General features: G+C 34.1%; 1 protein-coding gene across 11 annotated transcripts in view; it reads right to left on the bottom strand.

The window, feature by feature from the left end:
- The window catches only part of UBR3 (ubiquitin protein ligase E3 component n-recognin 3), a 257,591-nt gene that overhangs the window by 118,157 nt on the left and 121,939 nt on the right, over nucleotides 1-17,495 (bottom strand). For 8 of the 11 annotated variants that reach the window (XM_032293018.1, XM_032293016.1, XM_032293019.1 and 5 more), the window contains 6 exons: nucleotides 16,709-16,850; nucleotides 13,876-13,980; nucleotides 12,550-12,723; nucleotides 12,337-12,369; nucleotides 10,292-10,752; nucleotides 3,964-4,052 (listed from right to left, as the gene is read on the bottom strand). In XM_032293018.1, the coding sequence (XP_032148909.1) occupies nucleotides 3,964-4,052; nucleotides 10,292-10,752; nucleotides 12,337-12,369; nucleotides 12,550-12,723; nucleotides 13,876-13,980; nucleotides 16,709-16,850 (1,004 nt within the window). The remainder of the gene's footprint in view (nucleotides 1-3,963; nucleotides 4,053-10,291; nucleotides 10,753-12,336; nucleotides 12,370-12,549; nucleotides 12,724-13,875; nucleotides 13,981-16,708; nucleotides 16,851-17,495) is intronic. The other 3 variants (XM_032293027.1, XM_032293021.1, XM_032293020.1) reach the window with 1 other exon arrangement.

Consider the following 17,495-nt stretch of genomic DNA (forward strand, 5'->3'; position numbering starts at 1 on the left):
GAAAAAAAAAATTTTTTTTTTTTTGAGTTGGAGTCTCACTCTGTCGCCAGGCTGGAGAACAGTGGCATGATCTCAGCTCACTGCAACCTCTGCTTCCCAGGTTCAATTGATTCTTCTGCCTCAGCCTCCCAAGTAGCTGTGGTTACAGGCATGCACCACCACACCCAGCTAATTTTTGTATTTTTAGTAGAGACGGGGTTTCACCATGTTGGTCAGGATGGTCTTGATCTCTTGACTTCGTGATTCACCCGCCTTGCCTCTCAAAGTGTTGGGATTAGAAGAGTGAACCACCGTGCCAGCCCCCCAAAAAAAATTTGTTTAAGAAAAAAATAATAAAATTAAAGGCTTATCTAGGACAGGAAGTTTCACAACCAAGCTCACTCACATGACTGTTGGAGCAAGAAGCCTCAGTTCCTCACTCACATGGGCCTCCACAAGGATACTCATGACATGGCAGCCAGCTTCTGCCACAATGAGTAATCCAAGAGAGAGAGACAGTAACAAAGAAGCCATAATGTCTTTCATTACCTAATATTAGAAACAATATACCTTTACTTCTGCCATATTCTATTGGTCATGCATATCAGTGTGGGAGAAGACTACAAAAGGCATCAAGACCAGGAGACACAGATCATTCACAATCATCTCAGAGGATGACTGTACTAGCTATCAAAAAAAAAAAAAAAAAAAAAAAAAAAAAAACCATGGGAAAAACTTTCTCATAGCTTAAGAGATACGAATCTTCAGACTGAAAAGGCTCACTAAGCACTAAGGAGGACAGGAAAAGACCTCAGAGGTACCAATAATAAAACTTCAGATCACTAAGGATCAGATCATCACAAATGTGTCACAGGGAAGGAAAAAAATGCTGACCTACAAAGGTGTAAGAATTAGATTACCACCAGACTTTTTATCAAATGAATGCTAAAAGGCAAACAGGCAAGGCCTTCAGTTGTAAAGTTGTGACAGCAAATGTTTATCAACCTGGAATTCTACATCCATCTAAATGAACAATCAAGTTTGTGAGCAGACGAAAGTCCCTTCCAGAAATACAGAATCAGATGGTTTAGCAACCAAACATGAATTATTAAGATTTGAGCCAGGCATGATGGTACCTGCCTATAGTCCCAGATACTAGGTAGGCTAAGGTGGGAGGATTGGTTGAGCTCAGCAGTTCAAATTCAGCCTGGGTAACACAGCAAGAGTTTTTTCCTAAAAAAAAAAAAAAAAAAAAAAAAACCAGAATACACTTGAATTAGCACCCCTAATAAAACAAGATTTTAAAAAGAGATAACATTAATATGCAAGAAACCCTACAAATATATCAATCCCAAAAGGGAAAAATCCTAAGGTAATAGCTGCAGGGCATGCCTCGAGAACAAATGGACCAGATTAGGAAAGAGTTCCAAGCAAGACAGTATGATTGAGCAGGTAGAATAACAGAGATTTCACAAAGGCACACTAGGTCTTGCTACAATAAAATTTTTTAATAAAAGAAAAAAAAGATAATTGGGAAACTTCAAGAAAAACAAAAGGCAACATAACAAAGCCATGTTCCATAGGGAAACAAATAAAAGATGGTATGGCTTTAGCAATCAAGGGACTGGAAAAAAAGAGGCTATGTACTAAAGATAGTATCTTTGAAGGAGTCCAGGAGGTGGGCCACCGGACTCAAAAATAGTCAATGGTTCTAGCACATTATCTAGTCCTGTATTCAACAGCATTCAAAAAGTCACACTAATAGAAACTCTTCTTTTTAAGAGTCAACCTTAATATAGAAGACATTAATGTGACTGCAATACAAAACGTCAGCAACTTTGGCAATTTAAAAGTTTAAAGTATCTGAAAAAAGACAGGAGGTAAAAGAGGTAAGGAAGGATGGGGTGCTTATTAGTTCACTTTATGTGAGGCAGTATCAAAATACTGACTACTGCAGATAGAATGATACATAAATATTATTAAATATGTAAAAAAACAAAAATATAGGGTGGGCACAGTGGCTCACACCTGTAATCCCAGAACTTTGGAAGGCCAAGGCAGGTGGATCATAATGTCAGGAGTTCGAAACCAGCCTGACCAACATGGTGAAACCCCATCTCTACTAAAAATAAAAAAATTAGCCAGGCATGGTGACAATCACTTGTAATCCCAGCTACTCAGGAGTCTGAGGCAGGAAAATTGCTTGAACCCAGGAGGCGGAGGTTGCAGTGAGCTGAGATCACGCCACTGCACTCCAGCCTGTGCAACAGAGACTCCATCTCAAAAAAAATAATATCTTGCAGTAAAACAAGCCAACAACAACAACAAAAATAATAATAATAAAATACACACACACACACACACACACACACACACATATATAATTATCAATTTTTGGAAAGAAGAAGAGAGAGAGAAAGGGAAAGCAGTGTCAGTGAACTAAACCCTCTTCTTTCATATGACAAAGTCAACTGATGCTAAGTAAATTCTAAAAGAATTTCAGTACAGGTTAAGTATCCCTTATCTGAAATGCTTGGGACCACTAGTGATTCAGATTTCAGATTTTTAAAGATTTCAGAATATTTACATAGACATAATAAGGTATCTTGGGGATGGGACCCAAGTCTAAACACAAAATTCATTCATGTTTCATATATGCTTTATACATATAGCCTATGGTGATTTTATACAACATTTTTTTGTTTGTTAGTTTTTGAGGTAGTGTTTTGCTCTTGTCACCCAAGCTGGAATGCAATGGTGCGATCTCGGCTCACTGCAACCTCCTTCTCCTGGGTTCAAGCAGCTCTCCTGCCACAGCCTCCAAAGTAACTGGGATTACATGTGTGCACCATGACGCCTGGCTAATTTTTTATATTTTTAGTAGAGATGGGTCTCGCTGGTCAGGTTGGTCTCAAACTCCCGACCTCAAGTGATCTGCCCACCTCGGCAGCAGAGTGCCGGGATTACGGGTGTAAGACACTGCACCCGTTCTTATGCAACATTTTAAATTTTGTAAATGAAATATAGTTTTGACTGCAACCCATCACAAGAGGTCAAGTGTGAAATTTTCTACTTGTGGCACCAATGTCACAAGTGGAAAGTCAACGCTCAAAACGTTTTGTATTTTGGCACATTTTGGATTTCAGATTTTCAGAATGGGGTACCCAATCTGTATTTTTTCTGTCAAAGTTATATTCTGAACATTAACTACACTTGATGGTTCAGAAGCCTTTAGGCTAAATCTGAACTGATCTTTACACATTTCTTCAGGAAGTTGGTTATGTGTTTAGGTGCAAAAAAATGCATGAAAATGTATGTGCATGCTTGAATGCATATACATGTATGTATTTTAACTAAATGCATGACTTTATTTTCTTTCTGTAAATTTTTCTATAAGATAAAAGAAGGAAAAACTTTGCTGGAATGCAAGAAATAGGGAAGGGAATATCATTAACTGAAGACTAACACTGAGATTTAATCTATTTCTCCAACATGTGTAAAAGGGTACTGTCATATAGAAGAAACATGGTATCCTCTCTCACTGTATAAATTCTAATGCTAATCTTAATGGAAATGAGAAGTTCACCTGATTTTAAGAAATACTGAAGGAGAACCAGAAAGAGGCACTAGAAGCATGTGAAACCATTTAAAGGATTTTAAGATAATTTCACAGAAAAAGATTAAGTAAATGTACACTGATGGATCTCACAAATCTAAAAGACCATTTAACAGAAGAGAACAGAAGAAGCATACTATATTGCTACCATCAGGAAGAACTTTCTAACAATTATAGCTACTAACAACAGAATGGACTGTCTATAATAAAGGTCTGAGCTTCCAACACTATATTGTTTAAACAAAGACCAAATAAACACTAGAAATCCTAAATCTGTAATGTTTTAAATTAGTAAAAGATTGGACTACATCATCCCTAAAGTAATAAGTATAATTATGAGAGTTCTAAACTAACATATTTTGACTCACCAACATCCATTGCAGTTTCCATAAAGCTTTTCTGTCGTGAAGCAAATTCTGCAAGCAATTTCTGCTGCCTCTCTCTAGCCTTTTGTCGCCTAGATTAAACAGAAATAAAGTTATAAGTATCAGATGTGCTTAAAACCTAGCTACTATATTTCCCACATATATAATGAACGAAAAGCCCCTGGAACACAGTTGAGAACTATTTATTTTCTGTATTACGTATTAAATTTCTTCCAATATTTGATTGCCCATAAAAGGATTCGCCTAATTTTAAAAGGTTACAAAGTCACTGGTTTAATAGGTAAAAATAAAAGCCAAGATGTGCTTTAAAATGAGAAATAATAATTAAGCTAGATAGAATATTTGGATTTCCAAAACACAAGCTCCTATGTATATGTCAGAAGGTAGCAAGAGCAAGAAGAGTCTTTTTTGGCAAGACTAACAATTTAAACCCAGGCACAAATAACGTAAATTGATTGCTAGAAGAAGCTATGATGTTTAGATATAAACCAAGTCTAAAAGATGAAAACCATCATATTTACTGTTACCCTAAGAATAGGTCTCTCCTAATAGAGAATGAATAGAAGTCAGTAAGTTTCCCAGTTTCTACTAGGACATATTTCAAGTTTGGTTATTTAGTATGAAGTAAAAGAATGTGAATGAGTCTTGAACACAACATAAGAATAAAACTGTATTACAAAGCCCTAAATATTTCCTCGGATTAGTTCACTACATTATATTTATTATTTATGCCTTATCTACTTCCAAAGAATATTTTAATTTGCTACTAGTCGCCAAAAAAAAAAAAAAATCCACCCATACAACAGTACCATACCATAAGAATAGGAAAACAAAAGTCAATTAATAAAGAAAGGAGACAAGTTTCTTCAGATTATGTGATGCTCACAATACTAGTGAGCATACAGTTTCACTCCCAGTAAGGAAAGGTTAAATTCGTAATTTAAACAAGAAGTAAAGGAGACGAAAAAGAAAAAAAGAAAGGCTAGAAAAGGTAAATTATATGTTAGCTCACTGGAAAAGACAAATCCCAAGTAGCTGGGATTACAGGCACACGCCACCATATCCGACTAAATTTCGTATTTTTAGTAGAGAGGCGGTTTCACCACATTGGCCAGGCTGGTCTCAAACTCCTGACCTCAGGTGATCTGCCTACCTCAGGTGATCTACCTGCCTCAGTCTCCCAAAGTGCTGGGATTACAGGTGTAAGCTGCCACACCTGACCAAGCCTGGAACACCTTACTGCCCCAGAAAATAAGAAAAAGCTCAAAGAATGATGGGTATAGATCAAAAGGATATAAAAACCAGCTTGATGTGACTCCTAGTGGCCAAATCTATAATAATTTGAGCACCAAAATTAGTAACAAGCATATGAGATTATAATCCATAGACTAAAACAGGAACTCATGAGTCCATACTGATAAAAATAAATGAATATAAACTTGATATGGATTGGGATATTACAATATCTCAAAGTATCTCTCTACAAATTATGTATTAGTTGTAAAGTGGGGTGGGAAAATTTTAAATCTGTGAAGAAGTCTCTCCAACTTGACCAAAGTCAATCACCAGTGATGAAACAAATTGAAATCATATGACACCTTATAGGATACAATGAAAACAGCAACACTTCATTGACATGCCTGCCAAAGTTGTATAAACTGAGTCAAAACATAAAAGGACAACAGACAATCTCAAATTAAGGGATATTCTACAATGTTACAACTGTTTCATAATCTTTAAAAGTGCCACAGTCATGAAAATAAAAGAAAGACTAAGGAAACTTCCATATTGAAGGAGAGCAAAGAGACATGACAATTAAATGCAAGGAGTGATTACGAACTGGATCTTTCTGCTGTAAGAAATATTATTGTGGGCCAGGAGCAGTGGCTCATGCCTGTAATCACAGCACTTTGGGGGACTGAGGCAGGAGGATCACATGAGCCCAGGAGCTTGAGACCAGCCTGGACAACATAGCAAGACCTCATCTCTACAAATAATTTTTGAAAATTAGCCAGGCATGGTGGCACACATCTGTAGTCTCAGCTACTCAGGAGGCTAAGGCGTGGAATCACTTTAGCCTAGGAAGTCAAGGCTGCAGTGAGCCTTGATCACATCACTACACTCCAGCCTGGGTGACAGAGCAAGACCCTGTCTCAAAAAAAAAAAAAAAAAAAAATTATTGGGACAACTATCAAAACTTAGAATCTAAAGATGCAAATACCATATTGATTCCCTAATTCTGATAGTTGAGAGTACAAAGAACTTCCTGAACCATTTATACAAGTTTAAGATACTTCAAAATAAAAAGCTTTTAAAAAATAAATCCATCCTCAAAGGATAAAGATTTGCCACAATGGAAGAAATGGAAGCAAAGGAAAATGTGCTCTAGATGCTCAAGGCATTCTAAGTGGCCTCCAGAAATGCTATGAGCAACAACAGCATTGATTGACTACATTTTTGGTCTCCTGAATCACTACTTTGTAAATCTGTAAATTTTGGCACGCTTCTTTAATTAATGCCACTCACTCTTCAGCTCACCTTTAAACATGTACATTTTCAATCAGAATACAATTGTCCATAGAGTGTGTTTTAAAAAATCTATATGTTAAACATAAGAAAACCTCAAATGTAACTGCTTGACACTAGTATTAAAATACATTTCTATAGCAGATTTCTATGTTAACCAGAAATGGAATGTCATTGTTGTGAATGTTTTCTTAATTGAGATTATTCCTTTTCTAAATTTGGGTGGAAATATAAATAAAGGCCATTAACAAAGAACATAAACAAGTTCTGGCAGATTCAGTACAACTCAAAAATTTTCCATTAACTCCTGAGGTGAAGACATCAAAGCTGCATTTTATTATAACCATCTAATGTTTTCTGCTTGCATACTGTTTTCTATGAAGTTAATCTATTATGAAAGTGATGCAGAGTTTGTCTAAAGGTGAGGTACTTGGAAATGGATCCTCATTAAGGGTTTATGAACTGTTCTGCCTTTATTTTGAAAATCCAAAACCAAACCAGAGAAAAGACAAATATGAGTAGCACAGAGAGATCCAAACAGATTCAACTTAATTCTTAGCTGTCTGCTACAAAATTAGTTTCAAGTCCTTGTCAATACCATCACTGTTCAAAGGAAACAAAAACTATCACAAAGAAAGCCTTTAAAATTTTTATAATGTTATTTATTAAAAATAGCATCAGGGCCTTTGTAAAAGTAGAATCTAAACTAGGTCCTCCATTATCACATTTATTATTAATAAAATTACAAAATACCCTTAACCAAAAAAACAGATTTTGATTCACTGTTTAACTTCTTTCAAAATAAAAGCATATACTATTATGTAACCAGAAAGGAGAAACCACTAATTAACAAAAATAAAAATTTTAACCTCATTTTCAACCTCCTAATTTTATCAGATTTACTACATTCTAGACTATTAAATAATTCAAACTTAATGAATGGTCATCCAAATTACATGTTACAAATGTCCTTTCTCCCATGGAAATAAATTATATGTTAGTTCTTTATAACTCCTATTTAGGAACTCTCCTAAATCCTTTTTTTTTTTTTGGTGATGGAGTCTTGCTCTGTTGCCCAGGCTGGAGTGCTGTGGTGCGATCTCGGCTCACTGAAACTTCCACCTCCCAGGTTTTAAGCGATTCTCCCGCCTCAGCCTCCCAAGTAGCTTGGATTACAGGCACCCACCACCACGCCCAGGTAATTTTTTTGTGCTTTTGGTAGAGACGGGGTTTCACCACATTGGCCAGGCTGGTCTCAAACTCCTGACCTTAAGTGATCCACCTGCCTCGGCCTCCCAAAGTGCTGGGATTACAGGCGTGAGCCACTGCACCCGGCCAGAACTCTACTAAATTCTTAATTTACCATAGGCTTTTGCACATATTTTTAAAATAAAATTTTTATAACAAACTTTTAATTACATCAGAGATGTAGTATAACTGTATATGTGACTAAAATTGCTCCTTATACAGTTACCAAAGGTTGAACTCCTAACTAACAAATCAAATAGGATGGCCAATCTTATTAAACTCCTGTAACACTTAACAATTTTGGTAAGTTTCTTACTTCCTGAATTTCTTCTTGTGACTTCTCTAACGCCACTCACCCCAGTTTTTCTCTTACTCTGTTCAGCCACTCCTTTATCAGTCACTGTTGTAGATACCCTTTCCTGGCTCATTCCCTTTAATGTTTTTTCCCTTGAGTTCTTTATTCAGTCTCCTCATTTTCTTACTGTACATTCTCTCCCATATATGAGGATTCCACTATTACCTATGTGCTCAAATCTGTAGCTCTAAGAATTCTCCCCAAGTCTTAAAACCTCTATCTGACTGGACATCTTCCCTTGGGTCTTCCTCTTAAACTTAGTAATGTCCAGAACTGAACAGATCAGTTTTACTACTGAACCTGAGCCCCCTCCTATACTCCATTATCTTGGTAAAAGGAACATTATCCAAGTCAGAAATCTGGGCACCATTCATGACTTCTCCCTCATTTCTCACATCAAGCTGATCACCGAGTCTAACAACTTATACCTGCTAAATATCTCATATACATCTCCTTCTCTCTTTATTATCATCACTGTCTTAGTTCAGACCCTTACCAAACCTGCCCCACTAGATGACTAAGTAGCTTGGTCTCCCAATTTCCAGTTTTACCCCACTCTAATCCACCCTCATGTAATTACCCTATAAATTATTCTTCACTTAAAATCCTTCCACAGTTTCCCTGTAATCATTCATATCCTAAGTGCCAGTTAATGATATATGGTTACCTTCTTAGCCTCATGTCCTGCTACTCCCATTAACAACCTGTGCACCTAATATAGTATCTGTTACACTATGTTAACACTACTAACAAACTATCTGTTTACCAGTTTGTCTCTCCAGTACAGTATCAATTCCTCAAGGTCAGGAAGTCCAACACTGGACACACATATGTCTAGAGAAGTGCCTGATTGACACCCAGTGAATGAGAAATGGATCAGTCAAGTAAGATCCATCTTATGCTTGCTTCCACTGATCATTCAACCATAACTGCCTATATTTAATTTTAAAAGTAACTAAGAAGAAGAAATTATCCAGAAAGTACCTCTAAAATATACTTCAACTATAAAATCATGTATTATTCATACTGCTTACAACAGTAGCCCAGATAACTCTGTTGACAATGATTTTTACCTATATCAAACAGATTGAGATGATAAAGGTCCTAGGTTCTTAATTTTTAAGATAATATTGATGTGGACCCTCCAATAAGGGGAAATGTGTACCCTTTCCCTATAATTGTTGCTTTGGTAGACAAATTTGTCTTAAATAATATAGAAATTAAAACAGTGAAAATTATTTGTAACCTCAGAGAAATGGGCAATGACTATCTTGAATTTTATCTGAAATCTTTTTTTTTTTTAATGTCCTGGGTCTTTTATCCTATGTACACTCTTTAGAAGGTATACTCTTTTAATAAACACTGAACCCTTTCCGAGAGTTTGATGATTACACTGAGTTTCAATCTCTCAAGATTCTCCTTGTCATATTTATGACAGCAGGGTCAGCAATGTTGACAAGGCTCTTGGGAAACAACTGATGACAATGCTCAGTAACACAACTCTTCTGGCAAACAATGTACCACCCAAGAAAAAAAAAAAATCATACCATGCTCACAGTCCTTGAACCACAAACCCCGCATAATATACATGTTGAGATTAAAAAGTCAACCCATTCTTTTTTTTAAGAAAGTCAAAAGATGAAAAAAAAAAAAAAGGTTAAAAATATAATTTAACAACAAATTATAAGCAACCTAAAGATCCAAAATCTAGAGGCATAAGTTAGTCAGAACTTTTTAAAAATCAGCAATCATATATTAATAAAGATTAGAAAAGACCAAAAGAAACTACAACTAAAGCAGTTGGATCTTTAGATTGAGAAATGTTTTCAATATCTAATTTTTTTCTATTCTCATTTAAAGTTGAACTGTTAGTTTTTGAAAACAGTGAGAGAATTATTATATCCCTACAGCAATAACAACAGCAGGAGCAATTTTTCCAAAAAGACATACAAGTTTAAGGCAGTAAGTTTATGCTGGGGTCAGAAAGTCTCGCCTCTCCATCAATGAACTCATTTACAGGCATAAGCATTGACTATGCTCCATTACATTTATGTTACAAACTAATCAGCTAAGACTGTTGCTATTAAGCAGCCAGGTGATTATCCTTAAATGACCAAAAGGAAGAAAATACAAAATTTTCAACTATACACCCATGTTTAAAACATTAAAAATATAAATTACCTTTCTTCCTTGTCCAAAGTTTTCTTCTCTGCTGTGGTGACTTTTTTAGGTGGTACAGGAGGGGTCACTTTTCTACATATCTCTTCAATGATGCGTTTGTTCATTCTACTTTGCGACGCAGCTTTTAGTAAAATTCTTTCTACTGCAGTTATACCATCTCCATGACTGTATTTAGGAATTTCTGGTTGGATTAAAATTTCTATGTCATCAAGCCAAGGAGGATAGTAGGAGTTTTGTTTTCCTGAGAGTTTGTGGTGAAGTTTAATTAGCAAAGACAATATGCTTTCTTTAATTTCCAAAATGGCTGTAGTTAACTGTGGAGCTGAGCCAGGAGCAGACCATTTATTTGAAGTTTTGGGACGAACCACCTGATTCGCTTCACTGCTACTGCGATTGATGATTTCCTGAAACTTCTTTCTACGTTCAGCTACTAAACTGAAAACTTGAGCTGTACCAGAATTCTACCATTAAAAAAGAGAAACAAAGAAAAATCAAGAGAAGTTATTCAGCATCATTTAAAAAACTTATTAGTACTACATTTTCCAAAGGGAATGCTCAGTTTCATACAAAGATTTATTCAATAGATTTGCTCTTTAAATAAATCTGTCCCTTGACCTCTCTCCGTCAAATATATTTAATCCCACTCAATCTGGAAACAGCAATAAGGAGGATGTCATCAGCAGTAACACCTTCTTTTCAACCTTCTGAGACTATCTACCAGAAAAAATAGACAAAGCTTAAGCAGTATCCACAGCCATATTAAAGAGAATCATAAACTAAATTCTTCATTAGTTTAAAGGAGGAAAAGTTGTTCTGGTCAACATTCACGAAGAATAGGGTACTCTTTACTAACTTCTGGAAGACTGGTACAGTTTCCAGTTAAGAAAATTATAAATTAGTTTTTTTTTTTATTTTAAGCTAATAAATCTGAATCAGTAATTAATTTTACTTTTAAGGAACCTTAAAGTTTGAAAATTCTAACATAAATGCTTAAAGTTATTAAACTGAAATATAAGGATGAAAAATTAAACTAATGTTTCATATTTTAATGACTGTTTTTTGAACAGTTTTTTTTTTAACTAAGTATTTCCCTCAATAATTTATCTTCTAAAAAGCTTTTTTGCTAAAGCAATCAAACTGTACCAGGGCTCTTAGAAATCATCTTTTAATTAAGATATGAGTCAGTTTAATGAGTTTATTTTTTTAAAGCAAGCATAGAAAGGATGCTCTAATATCAGTTGAGCTTTTATGAGTCAAATGACAGTATACACTATTTGTTAACATCCAAGCTGTTTTTTAAAGTATTCTCTACCAGCATTAGAGGCAAAAGCCTCTTATAGAGGTTCCAGTTTTTGCTTACAGCGAAAACACATTGTCAAAGACAAAGGAAGCTCCTACAAATAGACTCTAATATAAGAAATGTCTGATTCAATGCTCTCTACTCACAAAAATGGAGGTTGTGGAGACTAAAATTGCTTAAGTTTAATTACTTATAATGTCATTTCAAGATTTTTATTTCTGCTTTTTAAAAATTAATTAACTTACATGCAATGAGAGCACTGATTTTCAAAATGAGTCCAAAGCCATAACATACAGACTTTAAGACTTTATAGACTTATTTTATCAAAGTTAATTAATTGCAATAGAAGCAAAAAAATTATTTGCAAATGAGCATGCTGCTAGTAATTAATTTTAATTTTAAAAATATCCCAGTCATTTTTAAGACGTTAGTAATATAGCGGCAATGCTAAATATAAAGAGACTCAAATATGCCACCTATAATTAGTCCAAAATACTTCGAACACTAATAAAAAAAAATGCTATTAAATACTCAGTATTATTTTTAAGCTCAATAACATAAATTTTAATATTAAGCTTAAATCACTTTGTCAAAAAAAAAACCACACATAATTCAAAGAAACTTTCTTTTAAATTTAACCATATTAATTAAACACCCCATATACACACGAATACTTCAAAGCGTTTTTTCCCCATTTCCAGTTAAAGCCATGTTGCTAGTTAATGCAAATATCATACATATCTACCTCTCTTTGAAGAACTTTAGGCCGTCGTGAATTCTGGCAGATTAAGGGAAAAAGACTGGTAAGGTAGAAGTTGCATAGATATATCAAAGGAAATAAAAGACAATTTAAAATTATCTACAACCACATTGTTTTTTCTTTTGGATATTGTAGGAACAGTATATCCCAACATAACATAAAACTTTTTCTTATTTTCTTTCTTACATTTATACTTACATGTAAAGAACCCAAGTTATCAGAGCTAGTACTTGCAGGTGAGTCTCTCTTCACTTCAGGAGCAGTCTCTGGAACTCTTACTCTAACATAGTTTATAAAGTGTCGCATGTTTGACACTAAGTTACTGCCAGGAAACCAACTGTCATGACAACGTTCTGGTCCACCCACTGATGCCTAAAATATAAAAATAATGAATATCAAATCTTGCCACATCAGATCCAAAGTACAACAGAGACATAACAAGCCCCCAAAAATCATCCACTGCCTGTCATAATCCTGAATCCCTTATCGTCTCCTCTACAACTTATAAAGTGAATAAATTCAAATTATAAAACTAAATTCAGACAAAAAATATAGGAATATATTTCTCAGTACTAATATTGGTAAGTCCAATGGAAACTGCTATGTCTCCTGAAAAATATATTTTTCAATCTGGAATACTGAAGATTACAGAATATTCATCCTCACCCATTAGTAATAATACAAATAACGCTAATTTGGACTAATTGTAGAGGAAGCTGAAAAACCAACCAAAGGTATGACCTAATCATAGAGGAATCTTTACAACCTTTTAACATCTGTGAAAAAATATATGTTGATTCAACTTGGACTACAAAGAACTACAAAGTGGTTTTTTTTCTTTAACTTGTTTTTTGCTATTATTATGCTGTGTTATATTTCATCATTAGGAAGAAAGAGATGAGGAGAATCTTACACATTAGTAAAACTAATTTATACTAACAATTGCTTTTATGAAAACTATATTTGTAAAGTCCTGAAACATATTAACAACTTGTATTCTTAAGTACTTTAAACATTTCCCCAAATAACAATATTCATGCCATTACCTTAAAATCTCTACAGAAAGAATTTGCTACTCAAAAATAATCCCTAATCAAATTATTAGAATTTTTGAACCTAAGTCCTAATTTCAGTTTTACTGGTTATTTACTGATTACGGGTAATTTTTTGCCAGTAATCAATATTCTTAGCATAACACCAAGAAGGCATTACTTTTCTTAATTTTTGTGATAGGAATTACAATTTTCAAATTCAATAATTCCATAAGTAGAATTTAATGTATTAATGAAAGCCCTAAAAAATTGTATGTATTTGAAGATCCCAAAAGGCCTTTTCTATTAGTTCTTTAAAAGATCTTATGAGTCTGATGAAAACATACATACCCCTCAAGATGAATTCATAAATACTTTTTATTAAGGCATGTTGTAACTACCAAAAGTATAACATGCCTGGTTTGGCAACAAATGGCTAGAGCCAGATAGGGGCTGCCTACCTAAAAATTTTAAATTATAAAAAACTACTTACCTCTTCATCTGATTCTTCGTCAGCATAATTTTCGAGTCCTAATTCAATCAGATATAAAACCATGCAGAGTACATGTTCTGACAGATTTTGATGATCCATCAAAATCTTTAAAAAGGGAAGAAAATGCCTCATAATTACTTTTGTCCACAAAATATATTTCATTTAGAGATGCAAAAATATTTTATTGTTACAAAGAGTACTTTAAGTAATATCTAGAAATAGCAGTTCACAAATTTTCTAAAGGTTATATCAGAGAGTCCACTAAAAAACCACTCATATAAATATAAGTATCTAATAAAACAATTTAACATTTTATATCTTAATTTACTGATACTCTTCTCTTGATGACAAGGCTATCAGATAAGTAAGTTTACCAAATAGAATAATTCATGCAAATGTGTTTAGCACAGCACCTGGAATGTAACTGGCAGCACAATAAATGTTTACGGTACATTAATGTTTTCAAAAATATGTCTCTAAAATTAAAGTTCTGAGCCTCTGAGTATTTTGAGTGGCTATATAAATATGTAGGTCAGTGTGTGATTTATATGGAGGAGAAAGGTAGAAGGAATGCAAGTGGTTAGTAAAGAGGCTTCTCTCAGGAAAATTTGATAAATCTGACCTATGGATTATTCAATGCAAGCCTTAAACATCTTAAACAGAATTTCTGGGCTACCTACACCAGTCACTCATTCAGTATCATATAACAGGCCACTAACCAGAAGATACCTAAAATGCCACAAGAAACAAAATGGCCTGGCAGCTATCATCTTGTCATCATTACAAAAGTCATCTGGCCAAATGATGGAAAGGACAAAAGGAATGAGTTCTGTAGGGAGTGGCAGTTTTACTTGTGGGCAAGATAGCAAAGAACAAAAAAGAGGACAGGATAAGATGAGCCTCACAGAAAATGCCCAAATGACTGAGGGGATTTGGAAGGAGGACTTGGTTGCTTAAGACCTAATCTACCACAACTAAAGAACAGAGAGACTTTCAAGTCACTGACTCGCTCATGTTTTTCTGACTATTCAGAGGGCTTCTCTATTCATCTGTTGTTTGGCACAGTGATGAAGAGCACAGGCTTTCAAAACCTTTTAAAAACCAGATTTTTAAACAAATTCTGTCTATTCCTAGTTGACCTCCAGCAACAGACTCTGGCTGCTCTTAGTTTTCTCATCTCTAAAATTGGAATTATAGGGCTCCTCCTACCACTTTCACTTGTCCCATCCCCATCCAAAAAAAAAGAAAGAAAAATAAAACTGCAATTATAGCCCAAAATCGTATGAGTTAATATCTGTCATTTGCTTTGTATAGTACCTAGCAACTGGTGTTCAACAGTGAGTGGGTGATGCCAATGATGTAAGGAGCAGGAGCAGCAGCAGGAGGGAGCTGAAGGCTGGGAGACCACAGAAATCATCCTTTCTGATCCACTATGTTATGGAGAGGAAACCAGGGCTCAGCCACACAACCAGATAGCTAGTGTAAGTAACACTAGAACACAGACCTCAGACTCCCAGGCCATTGCCTATCATTACTATACTATCGCCTCTTGATAAACAAAATACTACCAGCTAAATTCAATTAAATTTTGACTTCAAAGATTGTGGCATTATGGCTTTAACTGAATAACTTAAGAGCTAAGGGGGTAAAAAAAAAATCCCTCTATTAAGTACTTCAAAAAAACAAAAGAACGAAAAATGATGTTTCCAGGGAGTTTTATTTGACATTAAACATGTCAGAGGATACAGGTGGTTTACTAAAACTGATTTTCAGAAAGTTGACTTGCCAACACAACGTCAAAGGAGAATTTTTTTATTAGTAGTAGTATTATCAAGAAAGCTATTTTAAAGTTGAGATTTTCAAAAATTCATTTATAATAGTCTTGTAACAACTAAAACATTGTCTTTTTATGTTTGATAAAATATTATTTGTACATTTAGCATACGAAAACATTGAAAAATATAACTTGAAAGAACATAAATAATTTGCTGTAAGGCTTAATTTTTCATGAATTACTTGTCTCTTATTAATTATTACTTGTAACAGTACTTAGCTTCCTCATCTGAACTAGTTATTTAACCTCTAAAACTCAATTTCATATCTGAAAAACGACAATAACAGAATTTTCCCTGACAAAGATTTTTGCTAACTTAAACAATAATGTCCACAAGTATATATAAAGCATTTCCAACAAAATCTGGCACTAAGTAAACATTCAAAGACTCTCCATTATTTGTAAAACAAATAGAAATATCTTTTCAGTACAAAAAGATATTCTACATCTTTGTAATAAAGAAAAAGAGCATTTTAAATCAATTACTGAATAACCCTTTTGGAATGAAAGGGTTAATGAAAATAAACCACCCAAGGTGTTTTTTGAAGCACCCGTCCAAAATCTTAACAGCAAAACTTCAGAAACAAGTACATTCAAAAATTGGTCATGGGTGGGGTTGAAAGGAAGGGAAGTACAGAAATTTAAAAGTATTATTTCATTATAAGATTAAGAAAAAAACTTACCTACCCAACTAAATGTAATATACACTTTTTTATAATGTGTTAAATCATTGTACATAGTAACTGGAAATTTATATAATAAATATTCTTTTTCTTTAAATTTTTTAATACAATTTTTAATTTTTCAAATTCTAATTAGGAAGAGAAACAATATCATATTAAAAGGAATTCAAAGAAAAATAAGAACATTTGTACATTCTTAAATGTTATAAATACACTTTGCTTTATAAGTGGTACTTCTGTATAAATATTATCCTTCAGCATTTTTATTTCAAAATAAATTCTAAGCTTAGTCTTTCTATTCAAATTACTACTGTACCTTGTAAAGCAGAGTGAATAGCACAATGTGTAAAGTTTTACAGTGTAAAAGTCTCATGAGACCTTTATAGCTAGGATGAAGTGATGTCCTTTTCTTATAGGGAGGCCAGGGGTTTCCAGGAAATTTTCCACTCTGTTTTAAACTGTAAAAATACAACAAAACTACAATTAGATGATAGTCTCAAAATCAAACTGTGGTTTAAATGTAATTTATAGACACCAATTTCTGTCACAGTATTTTATACAGTGCTATTTTTAATCAAATTGCTTAAATGCCAAAGAGGTATCTATTCTATACACAATGAACATTATTATTTCTTTTCCTATTGGCTAAAAATGAGTAAAGAGAGCTAAGCTGAAAATTTTAAAAAATATAAACTTTAAAGTGCTAACAAAGAGAAACAAACAGAAAGAATACAGATGAAGTACTCAGCAAAGAAATTTCCAGCTGTAAAAATTAAGCAAAATAGATAACCTAAAAATTCTCCTACTACCAGTGGTTGGAAAAGCTGGATAAATACAATCTTTTGAATGCATATTTGAACTCACAAAAAAAGTGGAATTATCCAGTTACCAGAAAAAAGAAGGAATTAATGACAAGCACTAACACTGTGCCAGTGGTTTTAAAGTCCTTGAGCAAATAGATCACAAGGTATGCTGGGCTCACACAAGGCTCAGAGATAGAGCTGAGATCCCACCTAAAGCTGAGACCCTTGAAAGGCTTTATCCTCACTGTAAGAGTAGCTCACAAGGAGAATGAATTAGCTTGTCTGTCTCTTCTGGGATGT

This window comes from Sapajus apella, unplaced genomic scaffold (assembly GCF_009761245.1).
Source record: "Sapajus apella isolate SASKATOON/1434 unplaced genomic scaffold, GSC_monkey_1.0 scaffold28, whole genome shotgun sequence".
In the NCBI taxonomy this organism is placed as follows: domain Eukaryota; kingdom Metazoa; phylum Chordata; class Mammalia; order Primates; family Cebidae; genus Sapajus; species Sapajus apella.